General features: G+C 45.4%; 3 protein-coding genes across 7 annotated transcripts in view; 2 read left to right on the top strand and 1 right to left on the bottom strand.

Moving 5' to 3' along the window:
- Positions 1 to 885: 885 nt before the first annotated feature.
- On the top strand, positions 886 to 6736 carry LOC146178560 (T-cell immunomodulatory protein). The gene is made up of 3 exons (XM_084578366.1): positions 886 to 2576; positions 4103 to 4360; positions 6177 to 6736. Exons 1-3 carry the CDS (start codon positions 1191 to 1193, stop codon positions 6315 to 6317), a joined length of 1785 nt encoding a protein of 594 aa, XP_084434492.1. The 5' UTR covers positions 886 to 1190; the 3' UTR covers positions 6318 to 6736.
- Positions 5680 to 9023, bottom strand: bug (thioredoxin domain-containing protein bug). Its single transcript, XM_084578367.1, has one exon. The coding sequence runs from the start codon at positions 8838 to 8840 to the stop codon at positions 7974 to 7976; it is 867 nt and encodes a 288-aa protein (XP_084434493.1). The 5' UTR covers positions 8841 to 9023; the 3' UTR covers positions 5680 to 7973.
- A 416-nt stretch (positions 9024 to 9439) lies between these two features.
- The window catches only part of Atg17 (autophagy-related 17), a 40133-nt gene continuing 31255 nt past the window's right edge, over positions 9440 to 18317 (top strand). The window contains exons 1-6 of one of the 5 annotated variants that reach the window (XM_084578371.1): positions 9440 to 9561; positions 10679 to 10779; positions 11440 to 11648; positions 14249 to 14334; positions 16668 to 16783; positions 17962 to 18048. In XM_084578371.1, coding sequence (XP_084434497.1) covers positions 10712 to 10779; positions 11440 to 11648; positions 14249 to 14334; positions 16668 to 16783; positions 17962 to 18048 — 566 coding nt within the window. In that variant the 5' untranslated portion in view covers positions 9440 to 9561; positions 10679 to 10711. Of the gene's footprint in view, positions 9562 to 9921; positions 10419 to 10678; positions 10780 to 10853; positions 10999 to 11439; positions 11649 to 14248; positions 14335 to 16667; positions 16784 to 17961; positions 18049 to 18317 lie in introns of those variants that run through there. The other 4 variants (XM_084578370.1, XM_084578372.1, XM_084578368.1 and 1 more) reach the window with 4 other exon arrangements.

An 18317-nucleotide genomic window follows, 5' to 3' on the forward strand; every position in this document is an offset into this window, starting at 1 on the left:
CCATGGTTGCAGTGTTCTACGGGGTTTTGAATATTTGGGGGCTGGCATTTAAAACATTCCTATGAAAAATCTACCACACCATTCGAGCTGGAATAACGTTCACAAAGTAGCAAAATATCGTCTACGTTATCTGATAAGTGATTCAGCATCGGTACTTGCCTAGATTTTTTGAAATCGAGAAATAACTGCTCTCGGCGGCGTGCACAATTTTCGCAGAAGGGAGTCGAAAAGCTATTTTAACATGGTGCGTCATCTGTCGGGCAGCGAGGCAAGCGCGCCAACGGCCGGGATGAAGCTTGTCTCACTGCCCGACAGATGACGCACCATGTTAAAATAGCTTTTCGACTCTCTTTTGCGAAAAGTGTGCACGCCGCCGAGAGCAGTTTTTTCTCGATTTCGAGAAATCTAGGCAAGTACCGATGTTGAATCACTTATCAGATAACGTAGACTATATGTTGCTACTTTGTGAACGTTATTTCAGCTCGAATGGGTTAGTAGATTTTGCATAGGAATTTTTTAAATCCCAGCCCCCAAATATTCAAGTCCCTGTAGAAAGCCTACTAGAACACTGTAACGGTGGTTCTGAATAGGTCGACGTAGGCACAGGCTTTCAGCTTCGGCTTCGAATCTCGCGCTATTATTCAAGAGTAATTGACAAAGTTTCTCCGGTGTTATTTTAAACCAAATAGTCCGGCACATGAAGTAGAAATGTACAAGTGTATATATATATATATATATATATATATATATATATATATATATATATATATATATATATATATATATATATATATATATATATATATATATATATATATATATATATATATATATATATTTGACGTGTAATGCTAGTCGCGCCCTCTAAGTTACGCTCCCACTTTTTGCGCACTGTACGGTGCTGAGATATCAGGGGGATATGCTGTGCAAGTGTGGAAGTCGCATTCCATGTTTCAGCTGTTTCAGCTCTCTAACTGCAACAGTTTTTTGTGTATTGGTGAATTATGTAGAGAAAATTATATTCAGCTAGTCGCCTTTTGTCTTCGCGAAAACGATTCAAAGGGATATACTCAGGTTGGCATACCACGTTGACGGAAGCGTTGGTATTCTTCGCCGTCCTCTGCACGGCGCGAGGTGTGAAATGATCTCATTTGAAGTGAACAGCCAACTGTTGTCGTGAGGCAGCGATCATGATAACCATTCGTGTGATCGCCATCGTGCTCGCAGCCGTGTTTCTCAATGTAGCCTCTTGCTTCCGAGACATAACGACGGACGTTTTCGGCAGCGCCCAACCGAGCGTCCTCGGTGCGTTCGGAGACTTCAACTCTGACAAGCTGACCGATCTCTTCCTAGCCTCGAGCGATTTTCATAAGGTGGAGGTATGGATCGCTACTGGTACCAAGCCGTCGTTCGAGAAGTCGGACGTGTCGTGCAGCGTTCCGGGCGTCATCGTGAGCATCATGCCTGGCGATTTTGACGGCGACTCAATTATGGACGTGCTGGTTGCGTCCAAGGAAAGCGGCGGCAAGTCCGACGTCGACATACGAATCTTCTGGGGGCGCCTTCGAATGGGCGTGGACTGCACCAACAGCACTCAGATCACCGCTGGTTGGCAGCCGCTCCTTTTCGACTACAATAACGATCGCGTCGTCGACATTCTATCCGCTAAAACGGAGGAAGCAAACGCGAGAATGGTGTGGACCTTCGGCCCTAACCGGATACCGACACCCGTTGCTCTGGGCGTCGGTGTGGGCCCGCTGTCGAAGCCGCATTCAAATTCGTACGTGGACCTTAACGACGACATGACGGCCGACCTCATGCTCACCGCACAGTCTTCTATGGAGATCTGGTACTGGGGCGGCGATGGTAACTTCAGTGGGCCGCACAGGCGCGACTATCCGCAAGACGCCGCAGTCAAGGGTCAGTCCCTCTTCGTTGACGTCGACGCAGACGGAGACATGGAACACGTCATGCCGGTGTGCCTCGGCAGCTCCGACTGCAAGCACTCGGCCATTATGGTGCTAAACGAAAGCCAATGGGTTCCCTGGTACGAGTCGTTCCAGGACGCCGCCAACTACACTTGGAGATTTCACTATGAAGACGGCCAGCCCGACGTCGCGATGCCACTCGCTTTGCGTACCGCTGACGTCGACATGGACGGCTATCCTGACTTCTTGGCGATACTCGACGGCAAACCGCCGGGACAGAAGAAGGTGGTGACTCGCGTTACACTATTCCTGAACGTCCGCTGCGCAGGCTGCCCGTTCGGCCGAAGTTTGGTCCCTTACTGGAATTACGGAGCCCTTGCGAACTTCGACGCTGCCAAGCTGGCCGCTTTCTTCGACATCGACGAAGATGGCCACATGGACATCCTGCTGACCAATGGAACGTTGCAGAACGGCTTCCACACGTACGCGCTGCGCAACCAATTTAGCGACGACGCGTGCTTCATCAAGGTGCTCGCCGTGAGTGGCCTTTGCTACACCGACTGCCCGCAAGGACATCTTGCTTACGGCACGAACCAGCCGGGACCCCTGGTTCGATACCGGATCATTACGTCCAGTGGCCACCCACAGGTGTGTTGATGTATGCCAGCAAACAGTCGTGGTCGTAATACCGGCTGTGCCAAACTCTGATTTAGAGTCCCATTCAGCTGCCGCAAAGATCTCCTTGTGTGACACACTCAGTAACAGAGAGAGTAGCGTGAACAATAGTCTTGTCTTGTTATACTAGGATACAACTCGAACACAGAGGCCCTTCAGAAGAGGCTTTCCTGCCGATAGCAGCAATCAGTCATCATGACGTCATGCTAAGAGATCAACGATAACATCAAGAGAGCTGGTCAACACCATTAACTGGAGAGGCACCTTTGAGTGGCATTCACTGCATGCAATTGTCTGTGCATAATTAAGCTTGGCAGGAATCGCTAAAAGTAGCACCTCCGTCAGAATAAGTGGTAATTGTCAGGCGTATACACAGTTCATACGTGTTGCGCAACTTTAATGATGAAGCCACAAAGCTTCCAGCAGGCTTCAACTGCACTGATAGCAGTAAGTGATTTATACTTTGCCTCTCAACTTGTTTAGAGCACAGTAGAAGCTTTAAATGCACATTGCTAACTTCGTCAAGTGCGCTCTTCCCATGCGCTTACAATTCAGCGACAGAGGTCATTGTTCGTAAAAATGAGCCCATCCTTCCAGGAATGCCAGTATTTTGGTATGTCCAGGGGAACACTCACAGCACCTTGTGATGCTTGAACCATACTTGGCTCTGAGCTCCAACTTTCGGTTCCACTATTTTTATGTTCGAGCCTTGAAACACTCACTGCCCCTTACCACGGGCAGAGCACATTCCACTGGAAAGGACAGTATTTATTGTTGGCATGAGACAGGCTGACCCCTCTTTGCACTAAAAAGGAGGTTGGGAGGCGATTATTTCAATAGAGTGCCATCAAGAGGGCTGCTCACAAGACCTGTCCCATTTTTGGCATAAAATCTCTAATCTGGAGGTTTGGAGCCTAGAAAAATTGTTTAACATTTGCGTGTCCACGTGTAGTGCTTTGAGACACAAAAAACAATAAAGAAATATCATTGGAGCAGAACAGATTCGAACCAGTTGGGTGCAAATCCAGGCGCTCGGATTCAGTAGCCAAGCACCTTAACCACTGAACCACCGTGGTGGGTGCTTTTGCTCGTTATAGGCAGGTTTAGGTAGGGTTACACTTCTGTCATTTTTCAAAGGATTGAAAGCAGTTTTCTTTCTTTTTAAGGGTAGTACATTTTTATGTAGTGATCTATTTGAAAAAACGCTATCGCTGCTTCCAGTTCTGCTGTATTGCACATAGGTTAGGTGTCAGAGCCCTTGATGAGCTCTTCCCACAGCCTTTAGCCCCCAGTTACTTCTTTGTAGAACAAAAAAAGCAGCTGAAACACTCAGAAACACCGTTTTTTTTTTCCAGCAGCAAACAGTGGTGTAACATTATTAACGAAGAAATGGTGTTAACTGGCAATGTAGGGCTCAAAAAGTGCAGGACAGGCAAGAGTATTTTGTTGCTTTGCTCACTGACACTTGCATTCTTCTCTCGCCTTCCCGTGCACCACAGGAGAGCTGCAGCAGCCAGCTGTACCAGTCTGCGCACTACGCTCTGCAGCTGCCCTACCTGGTGTTTGGGATTGGCCAGTCGCCAAACTTTGTAGATGTGCTCACCGTGGCCTTTCCGAGCAACGAGAGCGTCAAGCATCCTAGCGTACACCACCAGTGGACCCAGATTATCCCGAACTCGCAGATGGTCATCATTCCGTACCCACCCAATGAGCCATCACGCTGGGTCAACAAGCTGTTCGTCACTCCCGGACGGCAGGTGGGTACCTTGGCGTTTGCTTCCGTGTCTTCCCCTTTGCATTTTGAATTTGTGATCTGTTAGTCAATGAGTGTGAGAGGACCGCCTTCAAAGAAGTCTGTGTGTCGTTCAGTAGTTACGGTGTCTAATCACAGCCGAGACCAATGGCAGAACGTCTGGGCCCAAATTTCCATTTTATAAACTCTCATGAGTTCGAACAACAAAAAAATATATCAAACTTGTTGGCATTTGAGAGACGCGCAGTTTTGGTTTGTAGAGTGCATATGTGCTGTCGACACTCGTATGAGGTGAAAATAAATTGATTGTGGCAGTTAAATACATTTGTATTAGCAAATTGCATGTGCGCAAATGGTGATCAGAAAAGGGAGCTGGCAGTAGGAACCATCAATGCTGTTGCACGATGCCCTTAGAGGCAGAGTGCGAGTATTCTCGCAGTTTTTGACGCCACCGCTATATCGCATTGTGAAAATATTTGTCGTCAAAATTTTATTGCCCAGTTTTCACGTGACGCTCAGTCCCACAAAACATCTGAAACAGAAATGATTTTCACCTGATCCTGTCCGAAAAACATCACAAAAACAGCTTCAACTGTGACGTGTTCCATAAAGCAGCATTGTTAGCACAGTTTCCATGTCGTTAAATGATCAGTGGCACCCTTATGGGCAGTTTCTGACGCCATACCATGAACACTTCATCCATGCTTTGCTTGCTGTGATGGCTCAGTGGTTCGGGCACTCTGTTGCTAGGGTAGCTTCTTCTACCCTGTGCAGCATTGGTGTAGGATTTCAGTTATTAACTGGTTGTAACTGGAGCACAAATAAATGCGAGCCCCACTATCTTCCTGCTTCCTTTTTTACAAAATTATAATTGGACAGGGGTTCCGGTTTCCGCTTTATGGTAGCTTGAGACTAGTATTGGTCCAATATTTTCTGTACATTTTAATACTTGTGGTTTTTAACAGGCCCTACTTATACATCTGGAGTTTGGTGAAAGTTACAGCTAGGCTTTGGTTGGGTACTTGAGAGAGATCTATACTGCATGGCCATATACCTACAGAGTAGTTTTCCTAACACGTGATGCGTTTCCTCAAACTCTTACTGTTTATTCCTCATTTATTAAGCTGTCATCACCCAAGACAGATCAATTGTTTGTTGGGAACGAGTGTAGCAAGAGTACCTTATGCTTCTGTGCTCACATTCAGGATATATTTCGCACAAATTTGTCAGTTCTCTTAGTATTAGTTGTTCTTTTTCGGGGACGTTGACATATTTGCATACTTCTCTACTTCATACCAAAAAGTAAGGAAGAAGGTCAGGTGGTCATCATTTCCGAAACCGTGTTGTTTATTCTCAGTAAAAGTAAAAGCTATTCTGGCGGCGTCTCAAGCATATCCGTGTGCTGACCTGTGCTCTTACACATACAAATCTACATGCTCGCGAGTGGTGTCTGCAAGATGTGTCGGCGGGATATCAGTGAGGTATATAATGACAGATAATAATAGTGATGAGAGAAAGTCTCCCTCCCCCTCCTTCCCTCCCTTTCTAGAGAAAGAGAGTAAAAAGAGACACTCTCTACTCTCTTTGCAAAGAGAGAGACTCTCACTCTCTCAAGGAATCAGGAGCGTTCCAAGGATCGCAGCAGGGCAGCCAAAAGTGCTTCCCTGAAATTTTGCATTGTTACTGGCTAGTTTTATTATCTGATGCACTTATCTTCTTACCATTGTATATTTTGTGCAGCTGCTGCTTACTGTCCACTTATGGAAAGACAAAATTTGCATGCCTGGAGATAGCAACAACCTCACTCGCATTCATTTCAGGTGGTGCTCACTTGTATTGCCCTGGTCGGAACGTGCGTCTTCATTGTGCTCATCATTGGAGCTCTGCACTGGCTGGAGAAACGGGAGGACCGTCGGATGAAGCTCCAAGAGGCTCATCAGTTCCACTTCGATGCTATGTGAACGGTCTCCTCGTGAATGCGGATGCTGTCATAGTTAATCCGGCTATAGAGACTGCCTTACGTGTGTGTGTGTGCCGTTTCAAACAGCACGGTGTTTGCTTCTTAAAAAACCTTGAACTTTGGAAGATTGTACTGTTCACAAAACATATTGTGAAGTGGTTTGTGCTGCGACTGATCTTGTGTAGCACTGGGCAAATCAACGGATGTGCCTTCCCTGCTATGCCCTTGTTCTGTTGAGTGGAGGAGTGTTATAAGTGTTGCGAAAGCTGTTGACTTAATTATTTTTTGAGCACTGGTGGATTGTTAATGCGTTACTGGTTCCAAAGTGGCTATTTTCAGTTTCCATATGTATTGGCGGTAAGACATAACTATGTCCTACGTGCTGCATCCTGGTACAGATTCATTTAATGGTTGGGCAACCATCATCATAGTGCATATGTTAAGGTTTAATGTGATCCAAGGCAGAACTGTTTGCTGCTAGGAAAAACTTGCCACGTGGTGTCTTACAGGCCTAACTTATACAGCTAGTGTTTGGCGAGCCATATTTACAGCCAGGCCTTAGTTGCATACTTCCAAGAGGTTTGTTTCGAGTTGCCTTATTTCTTTAGAGAAGTCTGGTTTTTTGACGTAACGCATTCCCACTTCCAAGAGGTGACTTAAAAGTCCAGAGTTTTCACTAACGTTTACAATGTTTTCAAACTACCGAACTTAGCAGCCTGCTGCTGTGACGTTTTTTAGTATGCTGGTTGCAGACGAAGTGCAACTGGGTTTGGCCTAAAGCCTTATTCTTGGCTCCAGATTGTGTTTGACAATATTCTTTGGTTGTAAATAGTGCACATCACGAAAGCAGGCATTTTTTACTGTATGTTTGTTGCAAAGTTAGGATCGTAAGGCTCCCGAGATTATCCTGTATTTCTGGGTACCTATTTATTTCTGGTGCACTTTCTTTATTTATTACACTGCTGTATTAGCTGCTGTTAATATCTAGTCGAACTTTTCAAGGCTGCTTGCCTTTTGTTAAGTGTACTTGAATGGCCCGCGCTCTTCTGTTTACCTCGCGTGTCAAGGAAGCATAAACAAAACTTTTTTTTTTTCTTATGGAATACATGGGTTTTGCTTAATGAACACAGCTTCTCTTTTTTCCAAGTAGATTAAAACAAGAAAAATAAAGCTGTTTACATATTCACTAGACGTGTAAACAACAAAACGCTCAATTCCATGGAAAATTCTTGAACCACATGTGCATGGCCAAGCGCAAATCAACCTTCAAACAAGTTACAACACTGCACTTTCTTGTGCATGTTTTGCACACACGCACATTGTCGTGTCCCACAGTGTCAAGCTTAATTGGAACACCACTACCAATAGGATCCATTGTTCTCCAGTTTGGCTTGAACATCGGTTGGTCACCATGAGACATGCAGTGATGCACACGTCCACCACACTGCAGCAGTTGAGGTGTATGACATTGGCTCTCCATTGGCTCGAGCCCTACGTTTAAATCTTTCACATCACGTCATGAGGAACTCGGCTCCAGCAAGCTACCAATAGGGCACAATTCCTCCTTACCCTTTTTTGGCCCTCCCATCACCTTAAGAACACAACTGACTGCTCATTTTCAAACATCACAGTAATTGCTCTTGATCAGCATCTTGTCTCAGTCCTGATGCTGGTGTTGCGCCTCCCGCCACGCATTTTGGACGCTAGCCACCATTCTCTTGCAAAGACTGGACCGGAGGAAAGCGCCTACGACGCAAACGATGGTAAAGACCCATGCCGAAATAAGAACCCAGTCGGTGTACTCCAGTGGCATATCAGCCAGCGGGCCGCTGTAGTCGGGACTCAGCGGTAGCGCAGAATTCATGCCCGTGTGCCTGCCTATAAACGAAATAAGCCCTTGCATCGTGACAAACGTGTCGTTGAACTTGGCCACGGCGCGGCCGTTGTGAAACAGCAGTATACTGGGGACGGCAACCAGTCCATACCGCATGTTAATGTGACTCGACTTCACGACGTCAACGGCGTAGAACTTGAGATCAGGAAATCCGGAGGGCAGTGCGTTTACGTAGGGCGCTGCACTGGCACAGAAGTTGCAGTAAGGCGAGTAAAACGTCACAACAACGCAGTGACCCCCGCCGGTCGTGTTCGTTTTGTTGGCCGGAGGCGAGAGCTCCTGTATTAAAGCCGTGCCGTTAATCAGATGTAGCCGGTTCGGTACCTCATTGGAAGTCGAATCGTTTCTCGGCAAACAGCGAATAGGATTCGTTACCGTCGACTCGTTGCGAGAGGCCGTAGACTGAGTGGAGTTAGCGGTGTCGTCGGTGGCGTTGACTTTCGCGTCACCCAGCGCGTCGCTGATTTCACTTGCGGGCGGTCGGTCTTCAACCTCAGTCGTTTCTGTTAATTTGTCTTCCGTCTCGGTTATTTCTGCATCCGCGTTAGTTTCATTTGACTCAATTTGTGCATGAATAGACGTAAAAAACGAAGCGACGAGCACGCAACACCACAACGTCCCTGGAGCCATCTTGCCGATGTCGCTAACACTCCCGCTTTCGTTATCGGTGCGTTCTTGCTTAAAATTCGTGCAAAAACTTCGTGCTACATTACTGATGTACGCCAATTACGTTCCCTATCTCTGTAATTATTAACTGTACTGTTCAAAGCCGCCTATTTCGCGACGCTTGATTTTTACTGACGCGAAAGGGAGTGCGACAAATGATAAGATTAGATTTGGTCGCACCAACCACGTGACCTCGAATCATATGATGTGCATCATCTGATTGATTGAAACGCCGGAACCGGATGCTTTCACCTGCCATTACGGCACCGGAAAATCATGAGATTGGTGGAAACACCGGAACATCACGTTCCGGTGTTCCCACCAATCTCATGAATCAAGGTTACGTGAGATAGCGACACTTTTGATGACGACGCAAACTCGAAATACGGGCACTGGTAGCGCAGATTAGCATACCGCCTAAACAGTGGACATTCGCCTGATATGTTCACTCAATAAATCACCATATCTACCATGATATCTACCATATCAGAGAAGAGAGGAGGAACGAGTGAAAAGGAAAGGAGAAAAATCCTCACCTCAACTCGTGCCAATGGGGATTGAAAGTGGGGAAAGAAGGATAGACGGGCAGGTAAAAAAAGGAGACGGATCAGGTGCTCTTGATGTGGTTTGACGTTCCCTGAACTGTTCGTGAGTGCCTTGCGCGCGACCGATTTTGTTGACCAAGGTTAGTTAAATTTGCAAACCCTGCTTTTCCGTTCTATTTCTTTCAAATTTTGTCTATCTACTTGTTCACATTGCACCTTAAGTTGTAGCGGCTTGCGCACTTCAAGACTGCTTTGGGCGGTTCTTCGTAACGGAGTCCTGCGTGCAACGCTTGTGCAAACGAACATCGCCATGAGTTGAGGGCCGGAGGGCTTCAAGCGACCTTGAGTGATGAAATGGTTTCGAAACACCGCAACCGCTGTCAGCTTGTTTCTACGCGATCCGATCACGCAGTTGCCGCGGTTTCTGGGTTTGATTCCACTGCTCATATCAGGGGTCAAAGCTTTGTGCAAAGGCCTAGCCAATATGCTCTGATGGTGCACGGGTTGGCTCACGCCTTTAAAATCTCATAACATCCACAAAATGTTCTTTTGTTCGGTTCTTTAATCACGCTCCGCGCGTAAGCGCCGTTCAGGCTGGTCTTGGCAGCGTTTCTGAGTAGCAACTATCACGAGCTGGCAACACTAACAATAACATGGCGGTCAGCTGTTGGACGTCGAGTAGTGGGTGAATTAGAGCCGTGAAAACGCTTTTGTATATACACATTGAAATTGCCGAAAGACTGACTTGAGTGCTCCAAATGTCGTTCAAAGGATCGGTTGATCCGAAGTGCCAGACATCGCGCGCGACGGGAGCGTCTGCGGCTGGCAGTCTACACCGACGCTTGTGCCTGGTGCGAGCATGATACTACGGATACTGTGGTCTCTCGACGCGATACTTCGGGTGATCTCCTCCCAATTGGCTCCCGCGAAAGCGTTTTTCGTACTCTGTACACCCGGCTCCAACAAAGTGGTAAACTATCTGCGACAAGTTTCTTAGGTAAAGTACCTTTCTTACCCTCAGCGAGCCGCTACGCGTTTCAATTTCCGTGCAGCTTTGTAGGGCAAAGCTCAAGTTCGCAGCCTGTTGTTTAAATTTTGGTATTGCAGAATAGCTGTGGTAATCAAGGATTATCCGAAGCATGCGGAAACTCGGTGCCACTCTAACACTGGCCTGATTTTATCTTCTGTTTTTTTCGCGCGTTGCGTCTCCGTCCAAGTACGGTGGTCCGTCCGTCAGCGTCTGCCTTTCCTCCGCAGGTCATTGTGCAGTTTATCGACAAAGGTGTCAAAATGTTGTACGTGTTCCTCGTCGATACTGGCAAGATGATGACCTTTGATATGAACCACGCCGTCGAAAGGTAAGCTTTGTGAGCACGCGTGAGTCAGTGGTTATTCGGTAGTGCGTAACCATAGCAACACAATGGAATCCTTTGTTCGTAGCTTCGTGGCTAACATGTTATCTCTCGCTGCCTAATGGTTCTGCGTGGTCAAGGGGTATTTCTTCCTGGGTTTACCCTTGTGGAGGCCGACCGCTTTTCGGTGACTTCCGCCTTTGCGCCTGCTTCTTTTATTTATTTGTACGCGCTGTTTTGGATGTGATGGCACGACTCGTCTTCGCGGATTTTCCGGAATAGCGCGCTTTGTTTCAAACAAAAGCTTTGTCAGCATGGCACGTAGTGTGCACGCCTATTCTTACTCTGACGTTATTAAGTCATGTCGTGGCAGAAATCGGATATAAAAATATCAAACGGATTTGCCAGCGGTAATGTTTTGCCAATATGCGCCTTTATTTCTGGGTGCGCGTTCTTTCTTTTCGAACGAGTAGAAATTTCTTGGTCAACATTCTGAGTTGGCATCTGTTGTTATAGTTTAGCAGGCAGGGGACACTAACATTTTCACTACCACAGTTTGACAGGGGTGAACATTTCATTGTGATTGCTTCCTTTGTTCATGACATGGCAGAGTCATGAGCTAGCACAGGTGGCCTGACAGTGTGCCCTCTCTCTGCTGTTTTTCAGTGTGGAACATCTAAAAGCGGTGATTTCTCAGCGGTGCAATGTGCCACCCGAAAAACAGGTGTTGCTCATCAGCGGGGGTGAAAGCCTGCAACCAGCAGCTTCAGTGGGCAGCTATAGTGCAGGCACAGACACCAATCCGATCTTCCTCTTCAACAAGGCTACTATTGAGGGTGATTCTCTGGTCAGATCTAGCGAGCTTGTCACATCAGGTGAGCCCCTCACTTTTGACCACAAATGCTGGAAACATTTTGGATTTTTACTTGTCAGGTTGGACAACATTTGTCTAATTCTCTTTAATGCTCATGCTGGTCAGTGAAACTGAGATGTCTATTTTATTTGTGAGTAGTTAAGATTCTTTGGTGCCTATTCATTCTGTGGCATTTTATTGGGTATTATCATTGCTTCAGTGTTGCTCCTACCATCTTCTCAAAGCAAACGAAGTCAAAGGGAAAGCTTAACTCTTACACTTCCTTGTGAGGAAATGAAAGGTAATGCCTTATGGTAACCTGCTTAGTGCAAAAAGTGGTAACCTGCTTAATGCAAAAAGTGATAAGGAATTTTGCTTCGCTTTATTCGATTAAGACGTCTGAAAGCAGTCTTTAGCAAGGTTTTGCTTTGCAGTTTAGCATTTAAAGACTGACACATAGTTTGACAAAGTGTTAAATGTCTTTAGTTGGTTTGTTCTTTGAGAGAAAGAAAAGGCACAGTATCTTTCTCTCTTAATGGTGGGCATCTACAGGTAAAGAGCCCCTGTAATGGTACTTGCGGTGAAATTCTAATCCAAGAAATTTATAAAGTTGGTCTTTTTGAGTATTCGAGTTAGCTTTGCGTGGAGCCAATAATTTACAAATATTTTTTGGGAATTGCTCCTGGCAACCTCCTGTAACCGATTTGGACGACACATCCCCACATGCAAACCTGCCCACTGACATCAGTGGGGTGCCATGGCAACATGTTTTTTTTTTTTATTTTTTCTTGCGCACCCGCGCATGTTGAGTCGAGAGGGAACCAGGAGAACCATCATTTTTGATCACCCATATGTTTGGTACAAATGGAGCTGCTTAAAAATTTTTGCCTGGCGGAGAATATTAAAAAGGTAACCTGTTGTTAGCGCGTTTTATAATTTTTTTAGGAAATAGCTTTTAATGGGCCCTTTTTTAGCAGCATGCAATTTGAGGTCCAATGTCATCAGTTTGAATCCCTATCACAAACTAGCCTCCAGCTTGACTAGCATATGGATACTAAATGGAAAACGAAATAGTATAATACTACCCACAACTAACAGTTACATCACAAATTGTGATGTGAAATTGCATCATACTTTTGTTGCCTTTCGATGGTCACACTTTCTGCACGTGCAGCTGAGCGTGAGTCAAGGCCATCGTTGTAATGATGGCCTGGTTACACTCTGTAATGTTAGTATAATGTGATTTAAGTGATAGAATGACAGGAGTAACACGCTATTCACATAGGAGCCCTGAACAGGGTGGGCCATTCTCATTCCTAGTGTTACTGGGTGGAAACACTGTCAAGTCAAAGCATTCTCATAAACTCTACTTGCAGCACATGTCTGTTATTGGAAACAGCTTTCTTACTCTTTACCACAGCTGTGTGGGAATATGCGGCTCATTGTTATTCCTGCTGCCCTGAAGGAGTTAACAGCTTCAGTTTCTGGGGAAAAAAAATGCAAGCTTCAGAACAGATATATCTTGCACCTGAAGAGTCATCAGAAAGGGGCTGAAGACAAATTGCATGTGCATGGTGCTTTGAGCATGTATATTTATTCTGCTAACCTATTGCTATATGTTTGTGTTTCATGAAATATTTGCGTTTGCTCCCTTCAGTGTTGACAATGTGATGACAGTGATATGATGTGGCAGTGTGAGCAACATGACGCTTGCTCTGTTAAGTTGCTGCTTGCAGAAACTTTCGTCGAGCTTATTTCCTAACCAGTGTCTTCCATTTCTGAAATGGACATTATGTTTTTCAAATAAGTAGCGCAGCAACAGAACAGTACAGGGAAACGAAACATCAGGACAAAAGCACAGCGCAGTTTGTTGCTGCGGTGTGGGAGTGGTCCGCTATCATGGTCATAACCACAATCAGTAAAGCACAACATGTAAGGCTGCAGCCTTATTAGGTTAAATGAGGTCGTGTTAGATTAGGTTAGGTTTTCAGCCACAGGAATATGCCATTTCGTCTATCTTGTACTCGGTTTTTCTAGGGCTGAGAAACAGTCTGCACACAAAACAGTGAAGCGAGAGGTTGGCGGTAGAGCGTAGTATCTTCAGAACGTACCAGGGCCAGGTAGAGCTGCATCATGTCAGTTAAGGTTGGTGCGAATTATAAATGCACCCAGAAGATAAGCACAAAGCCTTCAGAGCTTTAAAAGGCAGACCACAGGCCCGCTACAAAAGAAATGTTGTGGACAACATTCAACATTAAGCTTGCTTCTTTCGGGTGATAATAACAAAGAACAACATGTTTGAAAGAACGGCTTTTCCTAAATATTTACTGATGTGTTGTAGGAAGAATGAAGGTTTGGTAAAAAAAGAAGTCCGCAGCATTTCCTCTGCTCACTAAAAATAGTAAAAAGGAAAAGGTTGCCCCGGGCTTCATGAAAATTAGATGTCGATTTGAAACACACCAGAGGTTCTGAAAGGAGCGTATTCCCTATGGGCACTTGTGCCTGTGGAGCGGGAAAACAATTGGTCCAATGCTTTTTTTCATGTCTCTGTTTCTGAGGGCACTTGCGACCGTCCTTGTTAAAAGCAGTGGATAACGGTAGCTGCTCTTTCACATGCATCAGATCGAGACATGGCGAGTGAGGTAGAAGCCGTGATCGACTTGCAACCGGCGTACACCACCGTGGTTGCACGGACGCAGCTCTCCCAGGTGAGAAGGCGATTCATTCATTGTGCAGCATTTAAGTAGTCTTTTGCTGTCGTTGGTATGCCATTGTGATGGAAGTCTCTCTGAGGCTTGTTTATACGGAACCCAAGCTGGAGTTTGCTCCGCGATGCCAGCGCTTGGTTTCTGATGGAGCGGAGAGGAACTACAAAACCTTAGCACAGCCACGCAGTGCACAGCTGTCTGAAGAGTCTGCATGGCTTGCCCGCGCATGCAGACGGAGAAGGAGAATGAGGAGGGGGAATAATCGCGTGCAGACGCGCTCAAAGCCGGCGCTCTTCGCCAGTCGGGTTTCTTATTTTTGCTTGTTTTGGTTCCCCGGCTGACAAAAAGGCTAGCTGGAAACGTGTTCTTTATCGATGTTTTCGAAAACAAGAAATTATGATTAACTGATAGACTCTCATTACTGAGTACCGCTTCAGGTCCTAAAAAACGATCACCACGAACATTGTTTTCAGAGGGCACTTGCTGGCATATGTAGGGTATGCTGCTGGGCTAGTTAGGGGTTGTCGAACATTATGGTGTCGCAGCGCTTGCAAACGAGGACAAAAAGGCGAGAGACACACACAAATGCGCGGAACTTTCAACTTTATTTTGGACGTATTTGATCCGCGCTATATATTTGATAGGAGGGCATCGATGCGCAAGCGCGCCTACAAGGTAGATTTGGCAATCTGAGTAGCCACATATATTTATTTTTCTCCGCAAAAAGCAGGAAGCCAATGGCCGAGCCCACAAAACGAATGCTGCGCAAAAAAATACTGAAGGGGCTTTAAAAAACAAGGCATAGAAGTAAGTAAAAACACAAGGCAAGAAGACAAGTGAAAAATGGCAATGAAGAACCAACAATTAACTAGGCAAAACTCATGAAAAAGTGAAGACAGATGAAAAATAAAATGGGCCAACAAATAACACGGCAAAAAACTTCAGTGAGGCAAAAGATAAAAGCAGGTAAAAATTCATAAATGAGGCAATGATTAGTACCCAAAAATTTAATGAGAGCTAAAAACCATGAAAGGATGACGTCACTGAGGTGACAGTTAACAAATGAGGTAACAATTAACAGCCAAAAATTCAATGAGTAGCTAAAATCGAGTAAAGGGATGGCGTAAATGAGGTGACGATTAACAGCTAAAACCGAAACAGATGTAAGAAAAAAGAAACAGCCACTCTCCAAACTTTGTGAATACAAGAATCTTTGCTAAAAACAAGAACCAGCTGACGCGGGAAATAATTACAGCTGCCATCATTGACAACCTGAAAGTGGACTGTGTCACTATGCTTTCAGTATCCTTCCTAGAAAAAGAGATTGCCTTCTTGTCCGGGGCATTTTGATTGCTCCCTAAGCTATGTGAAATACTTTTTTCTTGCATCTCTTTCGTTGAGCTTGGTAATTTTTTTCAACCTTAACTTGCTCCATCTAATAACTGCCAAGAGCTTCCCTCACCAGCAGCAGCAGGTCTTGTCTATCGAATTGGTCAGTCATCATGGGCACTCGGCATCATTGCTACATTTTCACTGCCTTGGCATATAAGCATGAACTCTTGTCGAGAATGGAAAACCAGAGAAACATTCTTATACACGTGTGTAAATGTTTCAACTGGTTGTTAAGGTTTTTTTTCTTCTTTGCTTTTATATTTCTGCACTGGGTGGCATTGATAACACAAGCACTTTGAAGGCCGCTAGTTTGGGGTTCAAAGGTCTCAGACAGGCTCCTTTGCTTCCAAGGCCTTCAGCGACAAAGGCGCAACACTAATGCCGTGCAGTAGCACTTTGTGAACCTTTGCATATAAGGACCTGTTTTCATTGGGGCTTCACAATGGCTGCAACGTAGAAAAGAGATGGGCTAAAGAAAAACTTAAACTAAGTTTTCTAGCCTCGAGGCAGATTGTGCAGTTCGTTGAAGAACAGCTCGGAAGCATTTGAAATTGGTGTTCTCATCCATCATCAAGGGGCCAACCTTGGTCGGGGGCGCAGTACGAAAAGTGTTAAGCACTAGACATTTTGTCATTTAATTTCTTCGAGCAAAGCATGCCACAAACCTGAGCAGTTTTTTTTTTTTTTTTATCGCACTAAGCAGCGCTCTCGATAACAGGAAAAAGAGAGTGACTAATTTTTTAAAAAAGGCACAGGGTTTGGCATGAGCTTTATCCGGCTTGTTACTTGGCACAGAGGAGGAACAAGAAATGGGGGCATAGCAAATGGCATTGGGAGCATAATGGGTAAGGATACATTCAAAGAAATTGTGCTGCGGTTACCCCTGTTACTTTTGCAGTTTGTGGACGCAGGCTAAATACTACGTGCGCCGCTTTGCGCAGGAGTTCTATGAGCGGGCGCGGCTGGAGATGAGGACCTGCGAAGTTCTCGTTCACGAGCAGCACCTTCAGCAACAGGGCTGGGCTGCTGTCGTGGCTAACCTCGAAGACACGACCGCGTAAGTCTCTCTCCAAAGGGCAACTGAACAGTGACGTAATCGCCAAATAAAACCGTCATGGCATTCAGGCTTTTCCGTCGTGCGAAGTGCCGCATTGTGTCATGTGTTGGTGTCATGTATGGCGGTGCTGCATTTCCAGTGGAGAAGTGATTGTTGAAGAGTGGTAATGAAGCAGGGCATGGTGGCAACAGACGACACACAGGGGTCTGAGAGCAAAGATGGTAGAAATTGTAATTTTCGGAGGCAGCGACGTCGTCACTCCGCTTCTTCGCACTTCTCTGATGCTGTTAGCAAGAGCCTGCAGGTTACCGTGGCTTCTAATTGAAAAGTATAATACTGTTTTAAATGCCGCCGCAAAAATACTTGACATGCATTACCTGATTCGTATCCTTCAATATTGTTGAATTTTCAGAGAATCAACCACTTAAGCTTCTCTTTAAAGTGGTAGAGTGGCTGACCAGGATGTTATATCATTCACCTTGCATGCCTGCGCAAGTTCAGCAAAGTGAAAAGATTGAAATTTGCATGCACATCCTTTTTTTTTCTTCCTCTCTTTAACCTGATAACATTAAAAGCTCTGTCACCGAAAAAATACACCGCCGTCATTGTTAGCAAAAATGTTCAATTCAAAATGACTGTGCAAATGAATATGTGCTAGGTAATAGAGGCACAAACTAAGTGATTAGAGACTAGGTGAGTAGCAGAGTGGATATATACGAATGAGGATTTACAAGAGCTGCAGACGCGATCACTAACATTCTGTTTACGTTAAGAGACTATATTGCTAAGTGGTGGCTGAAAGAGTGGGCTGGGTCTGTCTTAGCATTGAAGAAAAATGTGGTGTGCTGTGCCAGCTGTTACACTTCATTCAGTCTTAATTCTGTCCAGACCTCAGCTGTACTCTTTTCTTTTTTTTTTTTTTTAAGACTCTCTTTTTCTACGTCCATCTGCTTTCAGAATTGATGTTGGTTATGGGACCTAGTCTCAGCTCATTGAAGGAACGATAACATCTTAACAGTAGGTATTCAGTACAGCACATTTAGTGTGCTGTGCCTCAGCGAATAGTGTCTGCAAATACTATTTAAAAATGTTGCTTTGCATGTAATGAAGTTCATTTTGTCTTATCTTGCCTTCTTTTTCTTCTCCCCCCCCCCCCCCCAACCACACACACTTTTCAGTGGGTTGAGGAACAGTGCGGCCACCCTTGAGCAGCAGCTAACTGAGTTCCTTCGAGGCCACAAGCAATACTTGGAGCTCCTTGAGAGGTAAAAGCTCATATTGTTTGTTTTTTTTGGTTCCTCTTGAGGTTCCTTCAGCAGCAGGAAATGCAAGTTCTCTTTATTTAGTCTACTGTGCACTACTTACATGTACAGCTAAGTACATCTGCACCAAACATTCCTGAGACGAAATGCCTGCTATGTAGTAAAGGATGTCGTTTAGCCTTGCGAGATTCCGAGCTCTCTCGGGTGTTTTCATTGCACCTGTAGTGACGGTCGCTACAATGAAATGCCCTATTAAAGTGAGTCATTTCTGG

Source organism: Amblyomma maculatum, chromosome 9 (assembly GCF_055883805.1).
Source record: "Amblyomma maculatum isolate TAMU_Amacu chromosome 9, ASM5588380v1, whole genome shotgun sequence".
NCBI classification, from domain to species: Eukaryota; Metazoa; Arthropoda; class Arachnida; order Ixodida; family Ixodidae; genus Amblyomma; species Amblyomma maculatum.

Excerpts from the sequence above, each read along its gene's own strand:
- LOC146178560 (XM_084578366.1), top strand. The coding sequence starts at position 1,191 with ATGATAACCATTCGTGTGATCGCCATCGTGCTCGCAGCCGTGTTTCTC. Across the intron at positions 2,577-4,102 it reads CGTCCAGTGGCCACCCACAG|GAGAGCTGCAGCAGCCAGCT; the intron begins GTGTGTTGATGT and ends CGTGCACCACAG. Across the intron at positions 4,361-6,176 it reads TCGTCACTCCCGGACGGCAG|GTGGTGCTCACTTGTATTGC; the intron begins GTGGGTACCTTG and ends CATTCATTTCAG.
- bug (XM_084578367.1), bottom strand. The coding sequence starts at position 8,840 with ATGGCTCCAGGGACGTTGTGGTGTTGCGTGCTCGTCGCTTCGTTTTTT.